This window comes from Xenopus tropicalis, chromosome 6 (genome assembly GCF_000004195.4).
Source record: "Xenopus tropicalis strain Nigerian chromosome 6, UCB_Xtro_10.0, whole genome shotgun sequence".
NCBI lineage: Eukaryota > Metazoa > Chordata > Amphibia > Anura > Pipidae > Xenopus > Xenopus tropicalis.
This window is the reverse complement of record NC_030682.2, coordinates 43,523,025-43,547,050: the sequence shown is the minus strand read 5'-3', so window position 1 is coordinate 43,547,050 and position 24,026 is coordinate 43,523,025. Positions and strand designations below refer to the sequence as shown.

Genomic DNA, 24,026 nt, shown 5'->3' with positions numbered 1-24,026 from the left:
AACCCAATAGGCTTCTTTTGCTTCCAATAAGGATTATAACTCATAAATCATTTTTAAAAAATAGAATTATTTGCTTATTATGGAGTCTATGGGAGATGGCCTTTCCGTAATTCGGAACTTTCTGGATAATGGGTTTCCGGATAAGTGGTCCCATACCTGTACCCTATAAAAATATAACTTATTTTATAGTTGCAATATACAAGTATAATTCTTACTTTAGATTACAAAGATAGACCAGTTCCTATTAAACGTATCTATGCATCTTGTTGGAAATGAAAACAGACCACAATAAACTTAGTACCTGTGACTTTCACATTTCTTCCATGTAGGGGTGGAGGCAGCGCAGGAGGGTTCTTCATGGGACGAGAAGGTGCATTACTTTGATCTAAGACAGTGGGCGGGGGTGGTGGCAAAGGTTCAGATAATCTACGTTTAGAAGCAAGTGATAAGTGAAGTGGAGGTGGTGGAGGGGGCGGTGGGGGAAATGCTGGATAATCTCTTTCAGGAAGGGAAGGGTAAGTTTTAGGGAACTCATCTGCTGTACTTGGAGGGGGTGGGTAAGAATCATCTGTTTTTCCAGTATATCCAGAAGGTGGAGCAGGAGGAGGATGTGATGGTAATGGAGGTGGAGGTGGTGGAAAACTCTGAGAGAGAGGCCTCGGAGCCTTTGGAGATTTGTTGCCTTGTGGAAAAAATGGCGGCAAAGGAGGGTGATTTGTAGATCGCTCTTTATAGGCCTGAGAAATTGTAGCATTTGCCAACATCATCTGAGGTTTGCTGCTCACTGAGGGTGTAGGCGGTGGGCCAAGAATAGTTGGTCGTGGGGGCGGTGGAGCTCTCATTGCTATGGTGGCTGGTGCAGGAGATGTTGGGCGTTTTGGCAGACCAGGAGTATGGAGGGTATTAACACCAGGTTTCACAGGCAGGGCACTTTTATTTCCTGAAAGAGGAAAACAATTAAATAGAACTAAAAATACATTAATATAACAATCTCTCAGATTTGAGCTGCATGAGGTGCTCATATAACCTTTGCCTTCGAACACACCCCTGACTGTGCTACTATTTCACTGAATAAAGCGGACCTCCGGGTGTTTGCTCATAATTATAAGAAGCAGAGCTTGCCAGTTGGTGCAGTTCGAGTCTTTCATCCAGCAGTCTATCGTAATTGGTAACCATCGTCACAGAAATATTATTTGCTTATGTATTTATTTTTATAAAGCCGCATGTGTACAGAGAGCTTTATACAGTAACAGGCTTATACTTGCTATACATAGATGTAACATGGTGAGAGCTCACAGCAGACCCTTAGCTCAAAGGCTGCAATATGAAATGTGGCATTTATTGCATTGTTAGAATGAGGGACATTTTTTAATGCTTTTAGATTAAAAGTATTACATTTTATTAAGAAAACAAAAATAATTAAATGTTAATAAAAATGGGGAGGCAACAGCTGCACAGAAAAACATTTGTATTTATAAAGCAGTGATATTATTTTATGTCAGTGTACAGCAAAATATAAAATCCTGGCAAAAAAAAGGTATTAGTTAAAAAAAGCCATAAAAAACACTGTAAAGTGTCTGCTTTTAACACAGCATTCTCCATGGGGTTTCTCTGCAGAAATGTCATTTACTTTTTTTTATTTCAGTCAAGGTTTTAATCTGTTCTTCCTGCCCAACATCCTTAATCTTCCTGACCCATGCCCTCACAAATTGGGTGGCCTTACATTAATTTGTGTTGAACCGTAGTGGCACATCTGTGAACACAGTAATCTATTGGGAGCACAGTTTGACCTGGTGGACCTGATCATTTACCCACCTAACTAAGATGTTTAGCCCTTTACCCAAAGATTGGATCAATTTGTTTGCTGGTAAAAAATAGGTTGTGGCAATGGATCACACATATGAGCCACGTGAGGTGGCCATACACACCCATACCTTAGGGCCAAAAGTTTGAATTAGGCAGATATTGCCCACCTGCAGGTGGGCATATCAGGAGAAGATTTGCTTGTTTGGCAAGGTCGCCAAGTGAGTGGATCTTACAATGTATGGCCACCTTTTAAGCAGTCCTTTGGCTGATGGAAGTATTTTTTTTTTTTTGGAAGACCTTATCAACATCCACACAAACCCAAAATAATTGTAGCTATATGTTGGAAAGGAAACAGTGGGTTTCCAATTAAGCCATGATTATCTAAACTGGCACCCAATATCTGCCTGTGTGAGGGCACTGTATCTTGCAGCACAATAAGGAGTAAGATAATTAAGCATTTAATAGAAAATGCTTTTGGATCCATCAGCCACAATATGCATCAGTACTTTAGAACCTATTACAGGTATGGGGCCTGTTATCCAGAATGCTTGAGATCTGGGGTTTTCTGGATAAGGGATACTTCTGTAATTCGGTTCACACCGTACTATAGGTCTACTAAAAAATTTCAAACATTAAATAAACCCAATAGGATTGTTTGGACCATAAGGATAAATTATATTGTTTGGGATCAAGTGCAAGGTACTGTGTTATTATTACAGAGAAAAAAGGAAATCATTTTTGAATATTTGAATTATTTGATTAAAATGAAGTCTATGGGAGATATTAATTTGGAGATTTTTGGATAACAGTTTAAGGGTCACATACCTGTACCATACTTATGATCTTACACTGCTAATGGATAAAGCTAAGAAATACATCTTGCATACATGGCTTGCAGTAGTCTTACCTGATGTATCTCTTTGACCTGGAGGTTTAAGCACTGGAAATCCCCCAGCAAATAACCCCCCACTAGGGGGTGCCACAGCACCCCTGCCATTTCCTGAGCTGCTGCTTTTCTTTTCACCTGAAAAATAAAAACAAGTGAGGAATATGGCCTAAATCTACCTGGTTTAAGTATCACACATCAAAATAACCGTGTACCGTAATAGCTTCTTTAGTTATGATGTATGAAAAGCACAAGATTATTTAAAGAAATATGCAGAATTGAAGCTGGTTTATACCATACTGTAAAATATTACACTGTGTCCTTTGAATCCATTTTAGCATGACTGCACTTGTGGCTGTGTTTGTAAATGACCCCTAGTGCCTTTTATTACAAGATGTTTAAGTTACATACACTTCTTGTTTGTAAGTTAAGTGCAACACCTGTTCCGTCTCTGAAATGGTTTTCCATTGTACAGACACAATGTCTTTGTTTTAGGTTGGTACAGTAAGATGGAAGCATGGTGCAAAATGGTAATAGCCTATGGCAATATTTCAGTTGACAGCAAGCAGAAATGTTCTAGATCTGGTTATCTTTCACAGCAGGGGGCATCTTAACATTTTTTTATCCATGAGGCGTTATATGTCTCCTTGCAATGGCTGCTCTATTTTTATTCACAAATGTATCACTAATACAAGATTCTATATTAACATTTGCTGCTCTTTTAATGCTTTCCTGGCTATATGTTGGAATAATGTAAAGCCCACATTACAAAGTCTGAATAAGCTTGCAGTGGGCATTATTTGCAATATAGTAACAAGGACAAAAAATCCCTGTATTAGGTTTTCCTATTTTCACAGTGGATATATCTCTTACAGAAAAGTAAAACACTGATATGAAATTATATTCCTCTTACACTGATTTTATAATGTATGAAAAGGATTAGTGATACCCTTTTACCCACTGTCTTTCTTTCTTTTCAGTTCTTGTTGGAGTAGAACATATTTCCCAGTTTACCTGGTATATCAGTAAGTTGCTTAGAGGGAAAAAGAGACCAATGAGAACACTGATTACCAGCGTTATGTCAGGCATCTTGCTGTTATGTTATATAGAAATAATTATGTCTTTTTTTTCTTCATTATATGACACAGGAATCAGACATGGGGATAATGGACGGATTTGTTCAGTGCTGGGAAAGTGTGCTTAAAAGGATTTTTTTTGCATTTTAATGCAGCAGCTGGCTCTGGGGATTTGGGAAAAAGTTTTATTGTGCAATATTGCTTTAAGAATTCAACCCTGATTTTGCTGGACTACAGCTCCCAGCATGCCAAACCTTATTATGTTAGACTATTCTGGGATTTGTAGTCCAGCAACACCTGAGTAAATTTTAGCTGAGCAGTGCAGGGGACCAGTGCTTAATACCCCTTTAACCTATGTTATATGCAACCACAATTGAACATAGTATTGTGTACTTGACAGTAGATGGCGCCAGTAAAATATGATAGGAAGGAACTGATTCACTGGCCAAGAAAGGAAGCATACAAAGAAAATTATAAGGGACTTAGGACAGAGCTTGGGGTATTTCCAGCAGAAAGACAATAAGGGAGACAATGATACTTCTGCAGTAGACACTAATAGAGTGATTTCAAAAGTAGGAAAATAAGGACAGGGTGGAACTGCAAAAAAACAATGAGGGCAACAAAAAATCAGCTGAGAAAACAAGTAGTATGTTTAGCAAGAAGAATTGATATTTAGCTCTAGCAGTTAGTAGGCCATTGGTGATTCATGTTAGAGATATTTCAGTGGAATGCTGTGAATGGAATCCAGATTGTAGGGGTTAAACAAACCATGATTAGAGAGAAAGCAAGTTGAATGGTAATATACTAGAGATAAAGGGAAGGGGGGAGAGAGGGTGGTAGAAAGAGGAAGAGGGAGAGAGGTTAACAAGAGTGAAGGAGGCAACTTGGGGTTTTATTAGAGGGGTGATAGGTGCAAAAAAAAAGACTGAATAAATAGGTTAGAGCTTTAATTAAAGAGGGACAAAGCCAGTTCAGAGCTGTTACAGAATGCAACCAGAGCCCTGCTGTTGAAGAAACTAACAATTCATGGACCCTGTGATGCTCTGTGTGCTAGTTACTTCCAATAGTGCACATGTCTGCAAGTTACTAAGTAGGCCCCACCCCAAGTCTCCAACTTGTCAGTTTGATAAGGACATGGTTATGTGCTAAATGTGGCCTGAAACAAAAGACATAGAGTCAGATTTAAAGTGAATGGGGCCCATGCACTGATTTAGGGCCACTGCTGCCTTTTTTCAGACACAAATCAATTTTTGCTTTGTTGCTGCACATTCTTTACTGCAGAACAAAATGTTCTACACTGATTTTCTGCTATCATGTCTGGGTCATATAGCTCTGGTGGGGCCCTCTTGCACTACTGGGCTTTTAAGGGAGATGCTGTAAGATTACAGTTGTGTGTCGTTGTGGTCCCACAAATATCTCCATGTCAGCCGTGTGTAAAACCACATTCATTAAATGTGCAAATCTGTTGCACTGCGAGACGCTTAGCCCTTCTGCAGTGGCAACTGTTGATGCAGAGATACTCTGGAGCTACCACCACATCTGGACCAGGAGGTAGCTCCAGCATTCCTTCAAAAGACGCAACACACTTACACCTAAAGTATATGGTACACGTGTCACTAACATGCCAAAAAACATAAATTACCCCAGTCGGACCATGAAAATATACAGTGCCATTACGTCTGATTTGTTTTCCTAATGCTTTAATTCTGGGTAAAATGTTGCATTAAGGAAAAAAAACTGGCAACCCCCATGGCAATTTGCTCACTGCACTTACGGTTGTAAATAGGTTGTATAGGACCCATTATCCAGAATGCTCGGGACCAAGGGTATTCTGGATAAGGGGTCTTTCCGTAATTTGCGTCTCCATACCTTAAGTCTACTAAAAAATCAATAAACCATTAATCAAACCCAATAGGATTGTTCTGCCCCCAATAAGGATTAATTATATCTTAGTTGGGATCAAATACAAGGTACTGTTTTATTATTAAAGAGAAAAAGGAAATCAATCTCAAAAATCTGAATTATTTTATTAAAATGGAGTCTATGGGAGACAGTAATTTGGAGCTTTCTGGATAATGAGTTTCCAGATAAGGGATCCTATACCTGTATAGGTATTTCTTTCTAATACAGACAATATGACCACTGTACTCACCGTCAATTTGCGGAGCACTTCTGTCATTGATCTGGGTCACTTTTTTCAAACGAGCCCCTTTGTGAATATCTGACAATAGCGCTGATCGACCCCCTGAGTCTCCTTGGTTCAGTTTTGGAGTTGCAGCTTGTCCCTAACAAAATGGTAAGGCATAAAGATAACAATAAGTCTTCAGATGAATATTGTACCATTCATAGATATTCAATATAATTCAGTATAATTACATGTAAGAAGGGCTGTTATCGGCTTGCAATGCTGTTGACAGGATATAATCATTCATAATGTATTCTGGCAGTGCACACAAACTCACAAACTGATAAAAAACTGTCCATAAGTACTGCTATTTGTGGCATGATCTGCATCACAGGGAATCAAAGGAAATAGGTACATACCTGCTTGCCGCACATGCACAATAACAATGGTTATGACGCATACTGTTTAAGAGAAATATATATATATATGTATGGTATATAATGCCAGAAATGGGAAGCTGGTAAAAGCAAATACAGGTATGGGACCTGTTACAACTCCCCAATTTCCTTTACATTAATTCATTTGATTATTTTTGGCGGTACTCCTTTAAAACACAGATAGAAAGAACACTAGGCAATCCCTTTGTTTTGTGTTTAGTTCATTAGTTGCGTATCTGTGGACAGCCTGTGCTACTACAGTATTTACTTGAACTACAGTTTGCAGTTTTCAGCAACACCCTAATGTTTCATATTTACTATTTACTTTTGGACACAAGACTAAGGTAAGCTTAATACTTTTATGTGGGACAAAAAAAAGCAAATTGGCATTCTAGAAAACTGTTAACATTTTCAGTTGATGTAAAGGTTGGCGTAGGTACATACATACCAAATTTAGGTTGTATTTTACGCTCCTAAATGTATAAGGAGGGCAGTAATTCCAGAAAGGATCTGCACTATGATGCATTTAAGTCTGCAAAGGCATACCTCTCGGACAGACTGTCAGGGTGACAGGTGGAAGGACAAGTGGCAGGGCTATACTATGATTACAAGGCTCATGTTCTGCATTAGGAAGCAACACCATTAAATAATAATGCCTTCTCTTACCTAAAGCAGCTGCATGCTTACATTTTAGATTACTGCTGACTTCTATATGCCTTCAACCTAAACTACAAACTGCTATAACTAATCAGCACTGATCAACAGGAATCTTTGTTATAAGTATAGGTTTAGTTATCTAGAATTCCATTATTCAGAAATCTCTGATTTACAGGAAAGCCATCTCCCACAGACTCCATTTTAAGCAAAAATTCAGTTATTAATAAAACCTTGTACTTGATCCCAACTAAGAGATAATTAATCTTTATTGCTGGGAAAACAATCCTATTGGGTTTATTTTATGTTTTAGGTTTTTCTAGTAGACATATAGATGCCCATTTATTAACATTCGGATTTTCGTGGTTTTATAGTTTTTTAAAACCACAACTAAATTAATTTACAAAAATGTCAGACATTTATCAAAAGATCTGTATTTAAAAAGCACAAATGAAAAACAGTCACGACTATTTAAATACACAAAAACTGTGACTTTTTCATATTGTTGTAAAAAGAACAGAAAACCTCTAAAACTACAAAACAAAGATGGAGCTTACAGTTATAAAAAGGGACACCTAACACTGACTTCTATATGATCTGGACAGGTTTGTTGTGGTTCTGTCACATAAGAAATCATGTCAAAATTATGTTTTTTCTCGCGTGAATATATTGTTTAATATAAATACAAAAAACCCAAACTGAAAAAATTGTGCATTAATATATGCCGCCCCCAACAAAGTATGGTGATCCAATTTATGGAAAGGCCCTAGGTCCTCAACATTCTGGTAACAGGCCCCATACCTGTACTACACTGGTTTCCATTTATTCCCATTTTTCTCATGAAACTTGAAAACCCTTGCAAGCAGGTCCACCAATGCAAACATCAACCCCCACCGTTGTGCCCTAGGCAGGTGCCTCTTCTGCCTACCCCTGGTTAGAACGTAATTTTTTTTCATTTTGGTAGAGATTACAGGTACATAGTCCATACTGCTGCATTACAGAAAAAGCTTTCATCTATAGGCTAAAGTTTCTCCGAAAGGGTCAGCTCTGTAGAAACAATTGTTAAAGCATTTCCAACATGGAGTATTCTCCTGATAGCAAATTATAGCTTAAATGCGCGCTTCTCTTATACATGCAACAATAGGAAAAATGACAAATTACTATAGTTGTAGCACTGGATAAGGTTGATGCATCCCACAGTTACAGCAGTCCCATGAAGCCTACATTGTACCAATCTACTTCTTTCTCTGTACCTTTAGCATCACACTGAGTCCAGTCCCACTTTCCCAGTGATGCCCAGTTTGGCATTTGTGCAACACCTGCACTGCTATCTATGACACTGAGCATCTGCTTTGTTGGTAGTGGGGACAGAGCAGAGAGTCAGAAGTAGCAGTACCCAGAAGGTAAAGAAGGGAGCAGATAGAATGAACAGTAAGTATGTTTTAACTTATACAGTTAAACACAGTCTGCGGAAGTCAGATATATTTAGCCCTTCAAATGCATGAACAGCTTTGAATATGTACCAGTGTTACAGAAAACTCACCCAATCTGGAAGAACATGCATTTAATAAGGATTTAGAGAACAATAACTGTTTTCTTACAGCTTTTCTTTCTGAGTAAAATGGCTCTCCCACGTCTGAGAGGCACATACCTCAAAGCTTATAGCTTTATGAATACATGTAAGTTTCTATCATTTTCTATTCTTATTTGGCCTGTGAGCTTGTGTTGTCATTTTAGATTCTCTTTATCTTTGTCAGCGAGTCCATTATAATGCTGTCACTGCCTCTGATGAAACACAAGCCTTTAGATAAATCAACCCTAGTATAATAATACACACATATGTATTCTGTGTATGTAGCCTTAGGATGGTTTCAGAACAGTGATTACGAAGTCTCTACAAGCGACTCCTTAGGGCGCTGGCACATGGGCAGATTAGTCGCCCATAAAAAATCTTCGCTACCACACGCAATTAATCTCCCAACATGCTTTTCCACTGGCAATAAAGTAAATTGCCGGTGGAAAAAATGTACGTGGCGCTCAAAGTTGCCTTGAGAGGAAACTTCAGGCAGCTTCGAAAATACAAAGTGATGTGTATTTTTTGACACCGGCAATTCACTTTATTTCTGTTGGCCAAGTATTTCAGGGTGATTAGTCATCTGCAGTAGCAAAGGTTTATCAGGGTGAATAATCTGCCCATGTGCCAGTACCCATTGGGCCAGATTTACAATTTTTTTTAAAATATGAATAAACTCATTTCCACAAATGTCTGACATTTACTAAAAAGTCTGACATGAAAAAAGTGTTTTGGAAAAGTTGCAAATACTGTCACATATGACATATGACTTCGAAAAAGCAGCCACTGTCACATATGAACAGCAAATCCACTTGGGCCTTACCTGACAAGTAAGCATAGTTGAGGCTGACCTTACAATCTGAAGAATGGTTGCTTTAAACTTCACTTGCTGCCATTCCTTACAGATTGTAACACCTTGTAGTAACAGGCCTCACCTCATCACCATCCCTATAATATCCCCCTACTGAATAACTAATTAAAGGAGAAGGAAAGGCTAATAAAGAGTTAATCTCAAGCTGCAGGCATACCTTCAGTTATCTCAATAGTGCCCTTAAAGGGGACCTGTCACCCTAAGAAATAATTACAAATTGTTTTCTATTGTGTTTGTCAAGCAAAATAAACTTCAATTACACGATATAAATTATTTTAAACTTGGAATTCACCATTGCAGATAACAGGCAGGCTCCATTTTGTGGACACTGTTATAAAGGCAAGCTGTGCATCCTGCTAAACTCTTGATTCTGTGCCAGTATGGGGGGACCTGATACCCATGTCCATGCACTGGTTACACAATTAGATGGTGAGGAGGGAGAGGGAATGTGAGGAGTGCAGTGACATCTAAGAAGTTCTGAGTTGAAAGTGAAAGTAACTGTCTGCCTCACCCCTATGCCTAAGGCATTGAGGCGGTTCAGGCAATATATAATTGACAGCTGGGACTTTTAAATGCTTATATAATGTGTATAGATGTGTTAATAAAAAAATAACTTTGGGTTTCATGTTTAATTTGAAAAGGGCTTTTATTATACAGATTTTTATGTCTGGGTGACAGGTCCACTTTAAGTCTCCCCATATTTCTCCCATTCAGAAGATCTGAAGCCAAACAGGAAGAAAAACACTGAGCTATGTAGAGAAGATTCCCATAATGCCTCACTTCTGCACAGACCATGGGACCAGGACTGTTGCTGGCGACCGCTGCCCTTATAAGTGTATGCATGCGTGTATGCAGCGGCAGCTTGGCACAGAAGAACAGACAGCCGGCAAGCAGGTGCTGGTGGGGGGAGAGGCAAGGGGGGAAGAGGCAAGGTGGGGAGAGGCAAGCGGCGAGCTGACGCGAGCGAGCGGGGGGGTGCTGTCAAAAGGAAGCGAGCGGGCGGTGTGTGACAAGAGGGGGGCGGCGGGGGGGGGTTTACAGACAAGAGGTGTATGTTGTGGATACACATACATGAAGAGACAACTGGCAAGCAGGTGCTGGTGGGGGGTTGATGTGTTATGGATGCACATACCTGGATACACATAAGGACACAGCTGCAGGGGGGGGAGACACAGAAGGACGCGGGGGGCGCAGGGAGGATGTTGGGGGCGCATGCGCAGTAGAGACAGTGAGGGAAAGGGAGTGGGTATGCCTTATTAAAGATGCGCCATTCACTGAAACAAGTATGTAGAATGTAGCAGGTGTATCTCTGTAAATCTTTCATTAGGCAAGCCAGGAATATAGCGTTTTTACACATCAATAGTAGTACTATTTAAAGGAAAACGAAAGGAAAATCACTTGGGGGTGCCAAAATGTTAGGCACCCCCAAGTGACTTTAATCGCTTACCTTGTACCCCGGGCTGGTGCCCCTATTAGGAGAAAACAGCACCAGCCCGGGGCACCTGGAGCGGATCGCTTCCTTCTTCCTGCTTCCGTTTGCTGAAATGCCAGCGGTGGGCGCATGCGCAGTAGAGTGAAAAGCCGACTTTAATGTTTAAGTTCGGCTTTTAACTCTACTGCGCATGCGCGCGCAGCGAGTCAGGAAGAAGGAAGCGCCGGCAGCTACCCCGGGCTGGTGCTGTTCCCTCCTCACAGGGGCACCAGCCCGGGGTAAAAGGTAGGTGGTCAAAGTCACTTGGGGGTACCTAACATTTTGGCACCCCCAAGTGACTTTGACTTTCTTTTTCCTTTAATAGTGTGCTTAATAGATTTTGACTTTCCTTGTCCTTTAACAGCAGCATATACAGTTAATATGGATCTGGTTTTCAGTGCTTGAAGAGGAATTGCTGCATGTGCAGGGCTGGTTACTATGCCTAAATAAATACTTTAAATAATTACAACTGTAATTTCAGGTTTAACAATCTCATTTATACATCATCAAAGTAAAACAAAACACGCACAGGAGTGCTACATGGCAATGTGGTTCTCAGAAAAGAACATTTTGCTGACAAACCTTTCAGCCATATCTGAACCTGTTATTATATTTTCACCTTATGTGTCTTGTTTTGGAATGCACATAAACAGGTTCTTAATGTAAAGCAATGAAAACTCAACCTATTAAAAAGTTAGTGGGGACCCCAGAAATAAAGGAAAGCTGGGACATCCATTTCAGTGGGTTGATATAAATCACGGATATTCTACCTCCAACCCTTCAGCTGTTAAACTCCCAGCACCCGCTTGACAGCTGGAGCTTGAAGCTGTTGGCCGCAACAGAGCCCTGCACCCCTTGGCGCTGTGTACACTGAACTGAAATTATTCTCTGGCCCGGGGTGCACATTACAGACATTCTCCTGGGCAGAATCGCTCTGTGCATGACTACTAATGGGCACGCTCTTGCACTTCTGCTCGCGGGAGTCATAAATGCACCTTATAATGTCTTCCATTCAGTGAATGAGAAAATAGAAGGCAACACCTTCTACAACTGTTTAACAAATGTTTTAACAGATTCCCATGTCTATACTGAGCTTCAAACGTAGCAGTACAAGGAAATGTGATTTTGAGATAGCACTGATGTGTTTTCCTGTGTTGCATAGCAATCCCCATATCTTTATTTCCATGCCAGTAATAAAATCAGGTCACACAGAGCTTGTCTCCCACTTCCCTGTCTGTTCCAGCACTGATCAGTGAGGTTCTACAGCACAGGGTCGATACAGATCTCATTTGGGGCTAGTCCTACTCTGTGACTCCAGCACTGACCACAAGAAAAGTGTTAGTGTTGGCATAAATGGGTCTCTTATTTTGAAATGTTGTAATGGTCAAAGATCTCTGGGATTTTACCAGCTATTTATAGGAAAAGATAAGGAAATGGGCAGCAAATGAAAGGAAGCAATTACACTCTGATTTGACCTTTTCCACCCTGCAGCCCCCTCCCTTTCCCTGCGTATCTGGCCCTACAGCATTACAGGCTGTGTGATTGCACTGCCAGAGTGACTCTTTCCCTTTTGTACAGCTGCTCCAGCACAGATAAGATTCAGAGCTACCGGGGGACAACACACCCAACTCAGCAAGTGCCAGGATGGATCTCTACTCTCCCCCATAAAACATACATATCTGTCCATCCATCTGTTTTTAAGAATTAGCATAACTAACATACTGATCAATTTACAATGTCACCACTCAAATCTTTTTTTTCTTTTTGTACCAATCAAATCTGCAAGAATATGTTTAATTCTAGGGCAAAATGATTCATAAAAAATAAATGCACATCTATTTGAATGCATTTTTTAAACTACCGGTACATATTGCCCTATAAATGTTGATATAATTTAGGGTGCTGAATCAAATATCATGGCATTTAATGACATTCTATGCTCCTTAACAAGGACTATGCTCCTTAACAAGGACTATGCTCCTTAACAAGGACTATGCTCCTTGCATCACAAGTTACCGTGTGTTAATTAGCAAACAAGCAGGATTGAGGAAAGGAGATCTATGCACATAAAACTTTAGCTAGCCTTTTGGCTAAGATCAAGTGTAGTATGTCTTCTTTAGGGAGGAAGAGTCTTGGTCCCTTTTGATGATGCAGTTTACAAAGCCCAATCCTCTGGCCAAGGGCCGGCTGCTATAGAGCCCAAGTTTGTATTTTGTGCTCCAGAATTTGCACCCCTATGGTGCCTGATCTCATGGGATTGCACTTTCTATCTGTAATCTTTAGTACTTAGCGCACTTTAATGCTTTGGCACTTCATGCAGCACTATGCTCTTTTACCCCAACTTTTAAGCATTATGTGTAAAAGGGCATTAGAGCTGGGGCTCCACAAAGTACAGGACTTTGCACTTGAGTTTCCCTTTTTTGTTTGCACATATTGCACAAGGTGATAAAGCACTGCTGGAACTTCAATATAAAAAAATGTAGATATAGTATGCTTTGTATATAGCTGTATGGCTAGAGGGTATAGCTTACTGTGGGAAAAATCCGCTTCTACTTATTATTCATAAATCTTATCAAGTTCAATCAGATTACACAGCACAGTAAAAAATCCAAAAACAGCACACAAAAACCCCCACACAAACAGGGCCTTGGGCACTTTTTGTGTGAGGTTATTCTTTTATTCTATAATACACAAACTATGATAAGCTTTTTAAAGATACCCTCATAAACTATGGTGATGCCATAAGTCCTACTCAGTATATGGTGATATCACTAGCTGACTAACTGGAACTAATGTCCTTAAAGGGTAACTGGCACTAAAATAAAGATCTGATATAAGAAACTTTCTACATATATAAAATTAATCATTCTGTACTGTTAATGAAATCATTGGCAATTCTTTACTGCCCCCTCACAGCAGTTTCTTTCTCTACATGCCGACTTTATTTCCCCAGTTTTAAACAAGGGGATACATGTTAATTTAAGTTACAATGTTGACACTTGCACTTGACTATCACAGTGGATAGTGTGTTTTTCCTTTTATACTCAAGAACACAGAAGGGTCACTCTGTAATATTTGACAAAAAAACTAACTCCTTATGTGTTTGTAACAGAGTAACATGATCAAAGGAGAGTTAAGTAACAATTAGGCAGCTCCTACATCTATATAATGCTATATTCTATGTGATGCTCAAACTAAACTCCATTATAACAGCCAAAAAGACTGATAGAATAGGTAGAAACTAGCTGGAAACTTATTACAAATACAATTAAATAGCTATTTAAGGAATTTCATTTATTTACTCTAAAAGAGAAAAGAGTGTACCTGCACTTACTGGACGGCACACAGATAGTGTTCTGGCTGATAACAAACCCAAAGCATTCCAGTAATGCTAGCAAGGTACAATTTCTTTGTGGTTTATGTTACCATTCAATTTTCACACATAAGACATATTGCCCACACACAAATTAGTATTCAGGAAATATTTAATCAGAATTTTTTTTCTTTATAATCAGGAATGCCCAACTTATGTCCCTCTGTTGAACTGTTGTTCAGCTAAAAATACACTTTAGAAGCAGCCACAAATTAGATATATAACTTAGAAAGTAAAGGAATTTTCGACAGGCGGTACTCTTGGGAATGATCTGGCCAAACATAAAGAGGCTTTATCATTTACTCCCCATGTGCTCTAAGAGACAGCTGGCCATTGTCTTTTGCATGGGTTTTTATAGGATTGCCTAATTTTGTCCCCAAAGTAGAGGTGAAGACAGAAAGGCAAGTGCTATCCATTACTGCTGCATCAGGAAGGAACAACTGCGAGGGAAACAAATGGAGCCACCTGTCACGTAGGTCTGTTATTTGATAGGTGAACTGAAAATACAGGCCAATACACAGGAAATCTTGTATGTGTTTAAAACCTTGGATAAACACTAAAACAGCCAAAAAACATTAAGGAAACTGTTCCCTTATTCACTACTGATTCAACTGGCAAGGGTTAGAACAAAATTAAAGGAAAATGTATCATGCAAATAAATGAAACCTACAATCTGGACATTAGGGTTAACACCCTGTGTTTACAGCTGCACAATACTATATATAATTTTTTTTAAAAATTGTTTGTATATAATATAGGCATGTGTTGTTTACCAACATATAAAATGCTAGGCTAGGTGAGTAGTAATTGATATCCAGTACCTGGGTTACTTTCATATTACTCTCCAAAAGGATGTCTTAGTTTTCTGAATATTTGCACCTCTTAATATGGGAGGAAAGGGTCATACATATAGCTCACAGCTTACTCTTACAAATGCACAAATGTAATACAGAAGTTTGCACCAGTGTTGTGTTATGCATAGGTTTGTGTGAGCAGAATAAAAAGCACATCAGACAACATCACAGCAGAACACAGCATAAATGTGGAGGTTCAGAAGTCAGATTAAAATCCTCCTTACCGGAAAAGCTTGCCTACCCCAGGCAGAAATTGCAAACTCACTCAACAAGTTCCCAGGCGTGCTCATGAGACAATTATTACACAACATGACACACAAACCACTCTATGTCACCCAAATCCAATATTCAACACATGTAAAGAAAAATATTAGTTCAAAACGTTGTCAGACATATTATGTTATGCGTTTATATTGACCGTATTGCACGTCCAAATAAAGAAAGAGGAATACAAAATTGCTATGAATAAAAATGCAGAACTGTAGAACTCACCTTGGAAAATGATGGAGGAGGAGGAGGAGGAGGCGGTGCTGCTGGAGGAGGTGGTGGAGGAGGAGGTACAGGCATTGTACTAGTTTCTTTATATTAGCTCTGTTAATTAAATAAACTCAAAAGTAAGTTATGCAATTATTGGCTTAGTTTACTCAAAAAAGTAAAATACATTTTTTAAAGGGGTACTCCGGCTTCTGAAACAAAACACAGAAGCACTTAATATACATATCACTATTATCTGTATGAATTAAAACCATTTTTATATTCTGAAATCCAACTGCAAAACAGTTCTCTTTCAGCGTCATTTGAAATTCTGGTAGGGGAGGAGGGACTAAAACACTGATGTTACATATTGTAACAACTTCTCCAGAGCTCACAGACAGCATGCATGATCTACTTAACCCAAAGTGCGCTGCACTGTAATGTCCGTTTCCTTATTGACATCACATGCACATGGAATTGTGGCATTTAAAGGATGCAGGCTGAAGACAGTTATTGTCTTCAGTCTGCATTTTTTTTTTTAAATCTCAAACCAGTCAGCCAGATCAGCAAGAGAGAAGGGGGCTAGGCTTAGGTAACTGTTCCAAACCATATTATTACATTAAAAATCATAAAAAGGTTAATGTTAATAAAATTAAAATCAAATTAAATATTATGTTTCCATAAGTATTTATTCCCAACATAAAAATGTTTTGCAGGGCCAACTTCTTTCACAAAAACAGATTTTAGGTGGAATAGATTTTTTCTGTACCAATGATATTGGCCCATTCTTTCCGATTTGCTCCAGGTTGTTCAGGTTAATTGGATGTTGCTTGTGCGCCTACTATTTAATCCAATTTAACTCCCACATTGCACCCACAATGATGCATGAATTCTAGCCCTCAGAGTCTACAAATCACATCTTACAGTATCAGCTTAGCACAAAACTCAATTTTCACAGGTTTCTTCCCAAAATAAATATTCTCCTGTGTGTTCTCCAGGAGTATGCCATGCCGGTCACTGCTCACCAGGAAACATTTACAAAGTTACAAGGAAGTTTATAGAAAGAGAGGGAGTAAAGAAAGTAAATGATGAAACCAATTAAGAACAAGGTAGGTAAGATGTGGTAAAGGACAAGGAATGCTCTGCAGAAAAATAAACTGAGTGCTTGATAGAAGCAGAGCATTCACCTGCCTGTCACATTTGTTACTGTTGGGTGCACTTGAATGCACTTGAATGCAATGAAGATGTGCAACGTGAAACTGCCCTAAAGGAGGAAAGGGGACATTACACATGCTTAAGGACTGGGAGGAGAGACAATTAACATAAATGTTGTGCAGCCTGTCACAGCAACACATGTCTGGGCTGTGCCTCTGCTTCTCTCCACCCGTGTTTTCTCAACAGGTGAAGGGAAGTCGATGTGCTCCCATATGCTCTGCACTGGTAAGCACAGTGCTGGCCTGTATGCACACACAGGAAGGGAACGTTGCACTGAAAAATCCAAGGCACATCCCAATGCGCCCTTAGCCTAATAGCAGATTTGCCAGTTTGCTAACTGAAAGCTCTTTTAGTGTAGGTATGAGAGTGAAAATATCACCCCTTTATAAGGAAATACACCTACACTCAAGTTCCATTAATAGCATTCCTGTCAAAAATATGGTGTTAATTATTTCATTCACTTTTTTTAAATACCTGTAAATTGTAAAATACTCAATCCTAATCCCTTATCTTGAACATTATAATTTTTTTAAGTTGCAAGTAAGGGCTATAGCAGACAAGGTATTTGCCCCAATATTGATTCAAGTGTAAGGAAGCCTTACATTTTGGGACTACGCTCTCCCTTGCTTAAGTGTGAATTCTTCTTGGCCAGACTGCTGACAAGTGTTTGAACCTTCTGAAATATATTCATAGGGCCCAGCTAAAGACACAGGGAGGTTATTGTTATTAGTACTAATAGGGTTGCAACCTGTCTGGTTTTAAACCTGACAGCCTGGTTTTTCAAGGAGTTGAACATTCTGCCCATTTCATCCCTAAATTTGGGTGGAACTCCACCAAATTGTGGCTAAAGGGTAAGATGTGCATATAAATTGCCTGTTAAACAGCTTAATTTCACTTAAGACAACAACATTCACAGATTTAGGAAAATGGGGAGAAAATTTTTGTCACTGTATTACTTCTCCTGCCAGCTTTGAGGGCAATGGCAAATTGGAATTTCAAGCCAGTAAGGCATGTCAACTTTAAAGGAGGTTGCTGCTGTGAAGTGAAAAGCAAAAAAGCAGCAAATGCTTATAGGGTTGATGCAATGCTGAAGTGTGGTGAGGACTAGTGATTTCTTTTATATTCCCAAAGAAGTGTGACTGTGAGCAATACCTGTTAGTGTCCCAGCCAGACAGCATGCATACTGGCCAGCAGACAGACGTAGGACAAACCAGCTTGTCTTCATCTCACTGTACAAATGACAGGACATCTGCAGGTGTCAGTTTTTACTCTGAAAGCAGCTGTTAGGGGGAATACATTTGATCCCATAACAGCAGACATAAAAGACCAGTATCACAAACAAATTACTTCCTAAACACTGAAATACTAGTAAGCATTAATTAAAATTTGCTGTTAAATTAGATTGTCCAATATTGTCAATTCTGACTAAGCAAGATGGTCAATAAGCATCTAATGAACATTAGGAAGATAATGACACTGACCTTGTTTGCAGGCAGCCATTGACATTAATGACAGCTGCCTGCCACACAGCAGCGACAAATGGTTGCCATTAAAATCAGTGTTTGTCTACACTGATGGTCTGGAGCAGTTTGGAGTGTTTTCTCGTCACCCTGGTACAGGATGGAGTCACACCATTTTGTGATCTGATTCTTTTGATCAGCTTAGACCAGTGTTTTTCAACCTTTTTTGGGCAAAGGCACACTTGTTTCATGAAAAAAATCACGAGGCACACCACCATTAGAAAATGTTAAAAAATGTAACTCTGTGCCCAGCAGCAGTGCCCCCCCTAGTACATTGGTGCCAAGAGCAGTGCCCCCCTAGTACACTGGTGCCCAGCAGCAGTGCCCCCCTAGTACATTGGTGCCCAGCAGCAGTGCCCCCCTAGTACATTGGTGCCAAGAGCAGTGCCCCCCTAGTACATTGGTGCCCTGCCTACGGCACACCAGGCAACATCTCGCGGCACACTAGTGTGCCGCGGAACAGTGGTTGAAAAACGCTGGCTTAGACAATGTCTGTCTATCCATGTTTGGTTTTTAAAATAAAATAACAGCATATTCATGATATTGGAAAAGATTTGTATGCAAAAAAAAGCAGAGCGTCTAGGTGTGTGGACATTATTGGCTCCTATTAACAAAAAATCAATAAATACTGATTTATAATTTAATGGGGACCCCTACATGGGTGTGTCTAAACACCGCTTCTTCTGCTGTACAACAAATATTAAATACTGCAAAGACTGCAAAAGCTGCATAGAATTCCAGCATTTTGGTTAGATATATAAAAACAGCCACTTATGACAGCAAATAAATTCCTCCCCAAATCACCCTAATGGCCAAGAGCAGTTGTGGTGGTTGGGCCCAGACTAAAGGTGGCCATACATGGGCCGATTCTAGCTGCCGATATCAGTCCCTTAGACTGATTTGGCAGCTTATCAGCCCGTTTATGGGCACTAACGAAGGGCTTGCCCCACTGACATCTGTCCTCAAATCAGGCAGGTGTAAAAATTAGTCGGATCGACCGAACCGACGGACGCCTATACCCATTGTTCTAATTCTAACCGAATTAGCCTGATATGGCCCACTCGTAGTTAGGGATATCGGGAGAAGATCTGCTCGCTTGGCGACCTTGCCAGGCGAGCGGATCTTAGCGTGTAGGGCCACCTTAAGGCCTATTCAAAGTGAAATATGGAAAAACTGTTTATTTCCTCTCCTATATACTGATGTAAGCCAAAATTTAATTCAGGGTGAGATTGGGCATGAACACATATTTGCTGCCCTAGATATTCTTGAATCATTTGACTCAAAATCAATTGTCTGAGAGTAATGGAATACTGGGTGATCTTATTTCTCCTTTCAAAGGGCTTTGAAATCATACCCTAGTCAAAGTTAATGGAAATCTATGTTACGTGCTGTCTTGTGACAGGAGCATAGCACCCAAAATTGCAGGTCCCTGTCCTATACTATACAAATGCTGCTTGATGTAGCTACATTCTTATGGGTGCTAGTTACTTGTGAAAGGGCACAAGCAGACTGAAACATACCTAGTATGGCAATTTGCATGTTTTATCAAAACATGGCTCAAATTGTTCCTGAGTGCTACACACTTAAATCAACACTTATTGGCAGATGGCTCTTTAAAACAGCATAGATTTATACAGGCAGTACTAGGCCAATAAGAAAGTCTTTTCATTTATGTGACATTTATAATATCAGTGACAGGCAGTGGAATAATAAAGTGAAAAGATACAGGAAGTCAACTGAACCAAATTGGCAAAAGCAAGACTAAGTGCAACACTGAGATCAGCAATAAGCAAACACTGCCATGAGAATTCCACTAGCAAAACAATAGCACCTAGACAGCTGACACAAAGAGAGTCAGTGTGGTTCATTTACTGTAACACTGCTTGATTCTGTAACTGCATTTTTCCCAGAGTTCTGGAACTATAACTCCCAAGTTCCTCTGAAGGGGATCTGGGAGTTGTAGTTTAGAAAAAGCTGGAGTATTGATGGTTGCTTATCCATGACCTAGATTCTTTCTGATCAGGAACTAATTAAACCTGCAATTACAGAAGTATGCAGTCTTAAAGAACTGTAAATAATAGCAATAGCTATTGTGGGTTACAGAAGAAAAGAAGTTAGAGATTATGATTATCCCTGATTTATACAGTTCCTACATATTCCACAGGAATTTATAGAGATTGTTCATCTTTTAAATCAGTTCCTGCTCCAGTGGCACTTACAATCTAAGTCCTTATAACATGCACACACACCTTAGGCTCAATTTTATCAGGAACCAATTAACCTGCCTGTATATTTTTAGAGCGTGGGAGAAAAACCAACACTGACAACAGAGGAAAACATACAAACTCTGTGCACAACCCTGGAATGGTAACTAGGGCCCCAGTACTGTACGGCAGCAATGCTAACCAGCGCATCACCATGAGATGCTGTTTGCTCGCACCCCAGTGCAAATAGAAGGGAGCATCTGGCCATTTTGGAAGAAAAGCTAAACAGCTGGTTTATTTGTCAGTAGCAAGGTTGGTAGCAAGTTTGCTAACGCTGTTCCCCTGCACCCCATAGTTTTGCTATAAAAATGTCAAAAAACAAAAAATTCACCGTTGAGTATTCTACTGACTAAAAACCTCATTATTAGAGAACAGGGAGCCAGGTTTATACAGATCAGCTGGGATTCTTATTGGAGGTTTTTTTGCATTTTAATGCAGTCACTGGCCCTGGAGATTTGGGGAAAAATTTAGGAAAAGTTTTATTGTGCAATTTTGCTTTAAGAATACAACCCTGATGTTGCTGGACTACAACTCCCAGCATGCCACAACCTTTCTATATGTTACATTATATGTTATTATATGTTGCATATGGGACATATTGAATTAGAGAGGGTACAGAGAAGGGCAACTAAGCTGACACAGGGTATGGACAGTCTCAGTTATGAAGAAAGACTGGTCAAGTTAGGGTTGTAGGGCTTATATGATAACTATATTTAAATATATAAGAGGACCATATAATAATCCCTCTAATGCTTTATTTACCAGTAGGTTTTTCCAACTGACACGAGGCGACCCATTCCGAGTAGAAAGGAGGTTCCATTTAAATATTCAGAAATAATTTTTTACTGTGAGAGCTGTAAAGTTGTGGAATTTCCTCCCTGAACCAGTCATACTGGCTGATACATTGCCACCTTGGAGTCAGGAAGAAATTTCCCCCTTTGTGGCAAATTAGAGAGGCTTTTAGTATTTAGGCAGGTTATACTGTATATAGGCATAAAGGTTGAACTTTATGGATGTGTGTCTTTTTTCAACCTAACTTACTATGTTACATTATTTTGGGATTTGTAGTCCAGCAGCAGCTGGGTAAAGGCTGGTTGAGCAGTTCTGTGCACCAGGGTGTAGTACCCCTTTAGTTTAAACTGAGTCCTGCCTTCCCTATTTATGTCATTCAGTTGTAGCTTGCCAACAATACTGTGCTTTCAGGAAACCTGCTGTTATCCTGCTACACTCCGGGTGCTTTCCATTATAACCCAACATTAAAGCAAACAAAATCAAAATGTTCATGGACATTTGAAAAGCGGACATTCCGTATAATCACTTCCCTCTATTCTGTAACACTAATGAGCCAAAACAAATTTAATCTGCTCTGACAGAAAAAAACACAGCTTTATTTAAAGGGCAAGTACCAAGCTGCTTCTGCAATGAATTTAGTGTGAAAAACATTCTGGTACTGATATACAAACTTTAGAGGTTATGTCATAAAAGGTGCAAAGTTTGGTTGACTGGGTAATTAGACCTAGCAAACTATGCCCCTTTTGTTATAATACCCCCATATATGTTAAAGTGTACAAGTACATTTGGAATAGCAACCAATCAACTGTTCCCTTTCATTTTCTAACATGTAGTATACTACTGGTTGCTATAGGCAAGTGCAATTTACCAGCTATGTTTATAAATCAGTCGATACCCTTGTTGATGATAATAGGGACAGCACAATAGCAAGAAATGTAAGGAAATAGTTTGAAGCCAATACCCAAAGAGAAGAAAAAGCCCAAGAGTTGCCCTTAGGGTATGTGGGGAGACTGCTGTAAAGAGAAATGACTCTACCTGCCATACTGCCACTTAATACAGAATTTTCTGGATATAAATGGGGCCATCACTACCAGATCACATATATGAATACAGTGCCGAAGTGGTACTGTTCTGAAAGCTACGGTGCCACACAGTGACCTTTGCTTCTGTCGTACTGATAAGACAAATATAGGTGCAGAATTCTACTCTAACCCAGCCCACAAAATTATTCTAAAGGTCTCACTCTTACAGCAACGCTCAGCTGATCTCAAAAGCAAATATTAATGCATCTAGGTGAGGGAAGAGCAACCGGTGGCCCTCCAGCTGTTGTTAAACTACACGTACTGACACCTCTGTAGGTAATGGCAGTAGCTGCAAATCACACAGCTGGCAGACCTCAGGGTGCACTTACCTGCTCTTTGCAATCCTGTTTATAGGGTGAGGGAAGGGAAATCCCAGTTGACCAGAACCCCCAAGCCAAAATCAATCCAATGCTGCTTAAACAATGAAATATAAGGGCTTCTACATCAACATGACTCTAATATAGCTGCACTCTATAGTCCAGTTGTCTTTAGGCTGTTCCTGAATAGAAACAAATGTAAGGTGTACATGATACATCATATGAAGTTTGATGTAAGAGGCACAATGCCCATTATAAATAAACGTCAAATAGTAACTAACTTAGCTTTGCATTTCACCCACCTGCACTGTTCATAAACCCCGGGTACAAAGGGCTAAAAACTGTGTTGAGAAATGGGCAAATATGAAGCGTTAGCCAGTAAGCTATAAATACATGTTCATATTTTCTGTGCATATGAAACATTATTGAAGTGTCACGGTAACTGTAGAAACTGCACCCCCACCCATGAGGTGAGCTCTGTGTTTACGTTGCTGCTAGAACACTTTACTGCGGGTCAGATTCCTCAGTAAATGGCACTGCCGTCCCTTAGGCTTGCTGCGCCCCTCGCACCCTCTAGCATTGGGCAGAGAGCACCATTTAGTAGCATACACTGCCGGCCACCCCGTGCGACTCTTCAACAACAACAACAGCCTGAGCGCTGACTCCCAGTGCCGCACTGTAACGAGTCCCAAGCGGCTCAGCCCGGCTGTACCATGCCCACTCGCTCTACTCACCCAGCCTGCTTGGCTGCGCTTCTCTTCTCTCTTGAAGACCCCGGGCTACTCCTCTGTAGTGTGGCTTCAGCCAGGGAAGTCCCGGGGTGGTTGAGGGAAAGAGCAACAAGACAGGGGAGGAGGCTGCTGGGAAGGCAGAGTTTCATTACACGGGCGGGGGCCGGCCTATGACACCTGCTCTGGGGCTCTGTGGCACTTTGGGACTGTGGCTCTGTGGCTCTGTGCCACTGTGGCTCTGTGGGACTGTGGCACTGTGGGACTGTGGCTCTGTGGGACTGTGGCTCTGTGGCACTGTGGGACTGTGGCTCTGTGGGACTGTGGCTCTGTGGGACTGTGGCTCCGTGGCACTGTGGGACTGTGGCTCCGTGGCACTGTGGGACTGTGGCTCTGTGGCACTGTGGGACTGTGGCACTGTGGGACTGTGGCTCTGTGGGACTGTGGCTCTGTGGCTCTGTGGGACTGTGGCTCTGTGGGACTGTGGCTCTGTGGGACTGTGGCACTG

General features: G+C 40.3%; 1 protein-coding gene across 2 annotated transcripts in view; it reads right to left on the bottom strand.

Annotated features, from left to right (window-relative positions):
* The window catches only part of wipf3 (WAS/WASL interacting protein family member 3), a 28,319-nt gene extending 4,619 nt beyond the window's left edge, over nt 1-23,700 (bottom strand). Inside the window, exons 1-6 of one of the 2 annotated variants that reach the window (XM_031904026.1) lie at nt 23,525-23,700; nt 22,803-22,972; nt 15,619-15,717; nt 5,921-6,053; nt 2,714-2,830; nt 302-940 (exon numbers count right to left, since the gene is read on the bottom strand). In XM_031904026.1, coding sequence (XP_031759886.1) covers nt 302-940; nt 2,714-2,830; nt 5,921-6,053; nt 15,619-15,693 — 964 coding nt within the window. In that variant the 5' untranslated portion in view covers nt 15,694-15,717; nt 22,803-22,972; nt 23,525-23,700. The remainder of the gene's footprint in view (nt 1-301; nt 941-2,713; nt 2,831-5,920; nt 6,054-15,618; nt 15,718-22,802; nt 22,973-23,524) is intronic. The other variant, XM_002933380.5, reaches the window with a different exon arrangement.
* Between the last annotated feature and the right edge of the window lie 326 nt (nt 23,701-24,026).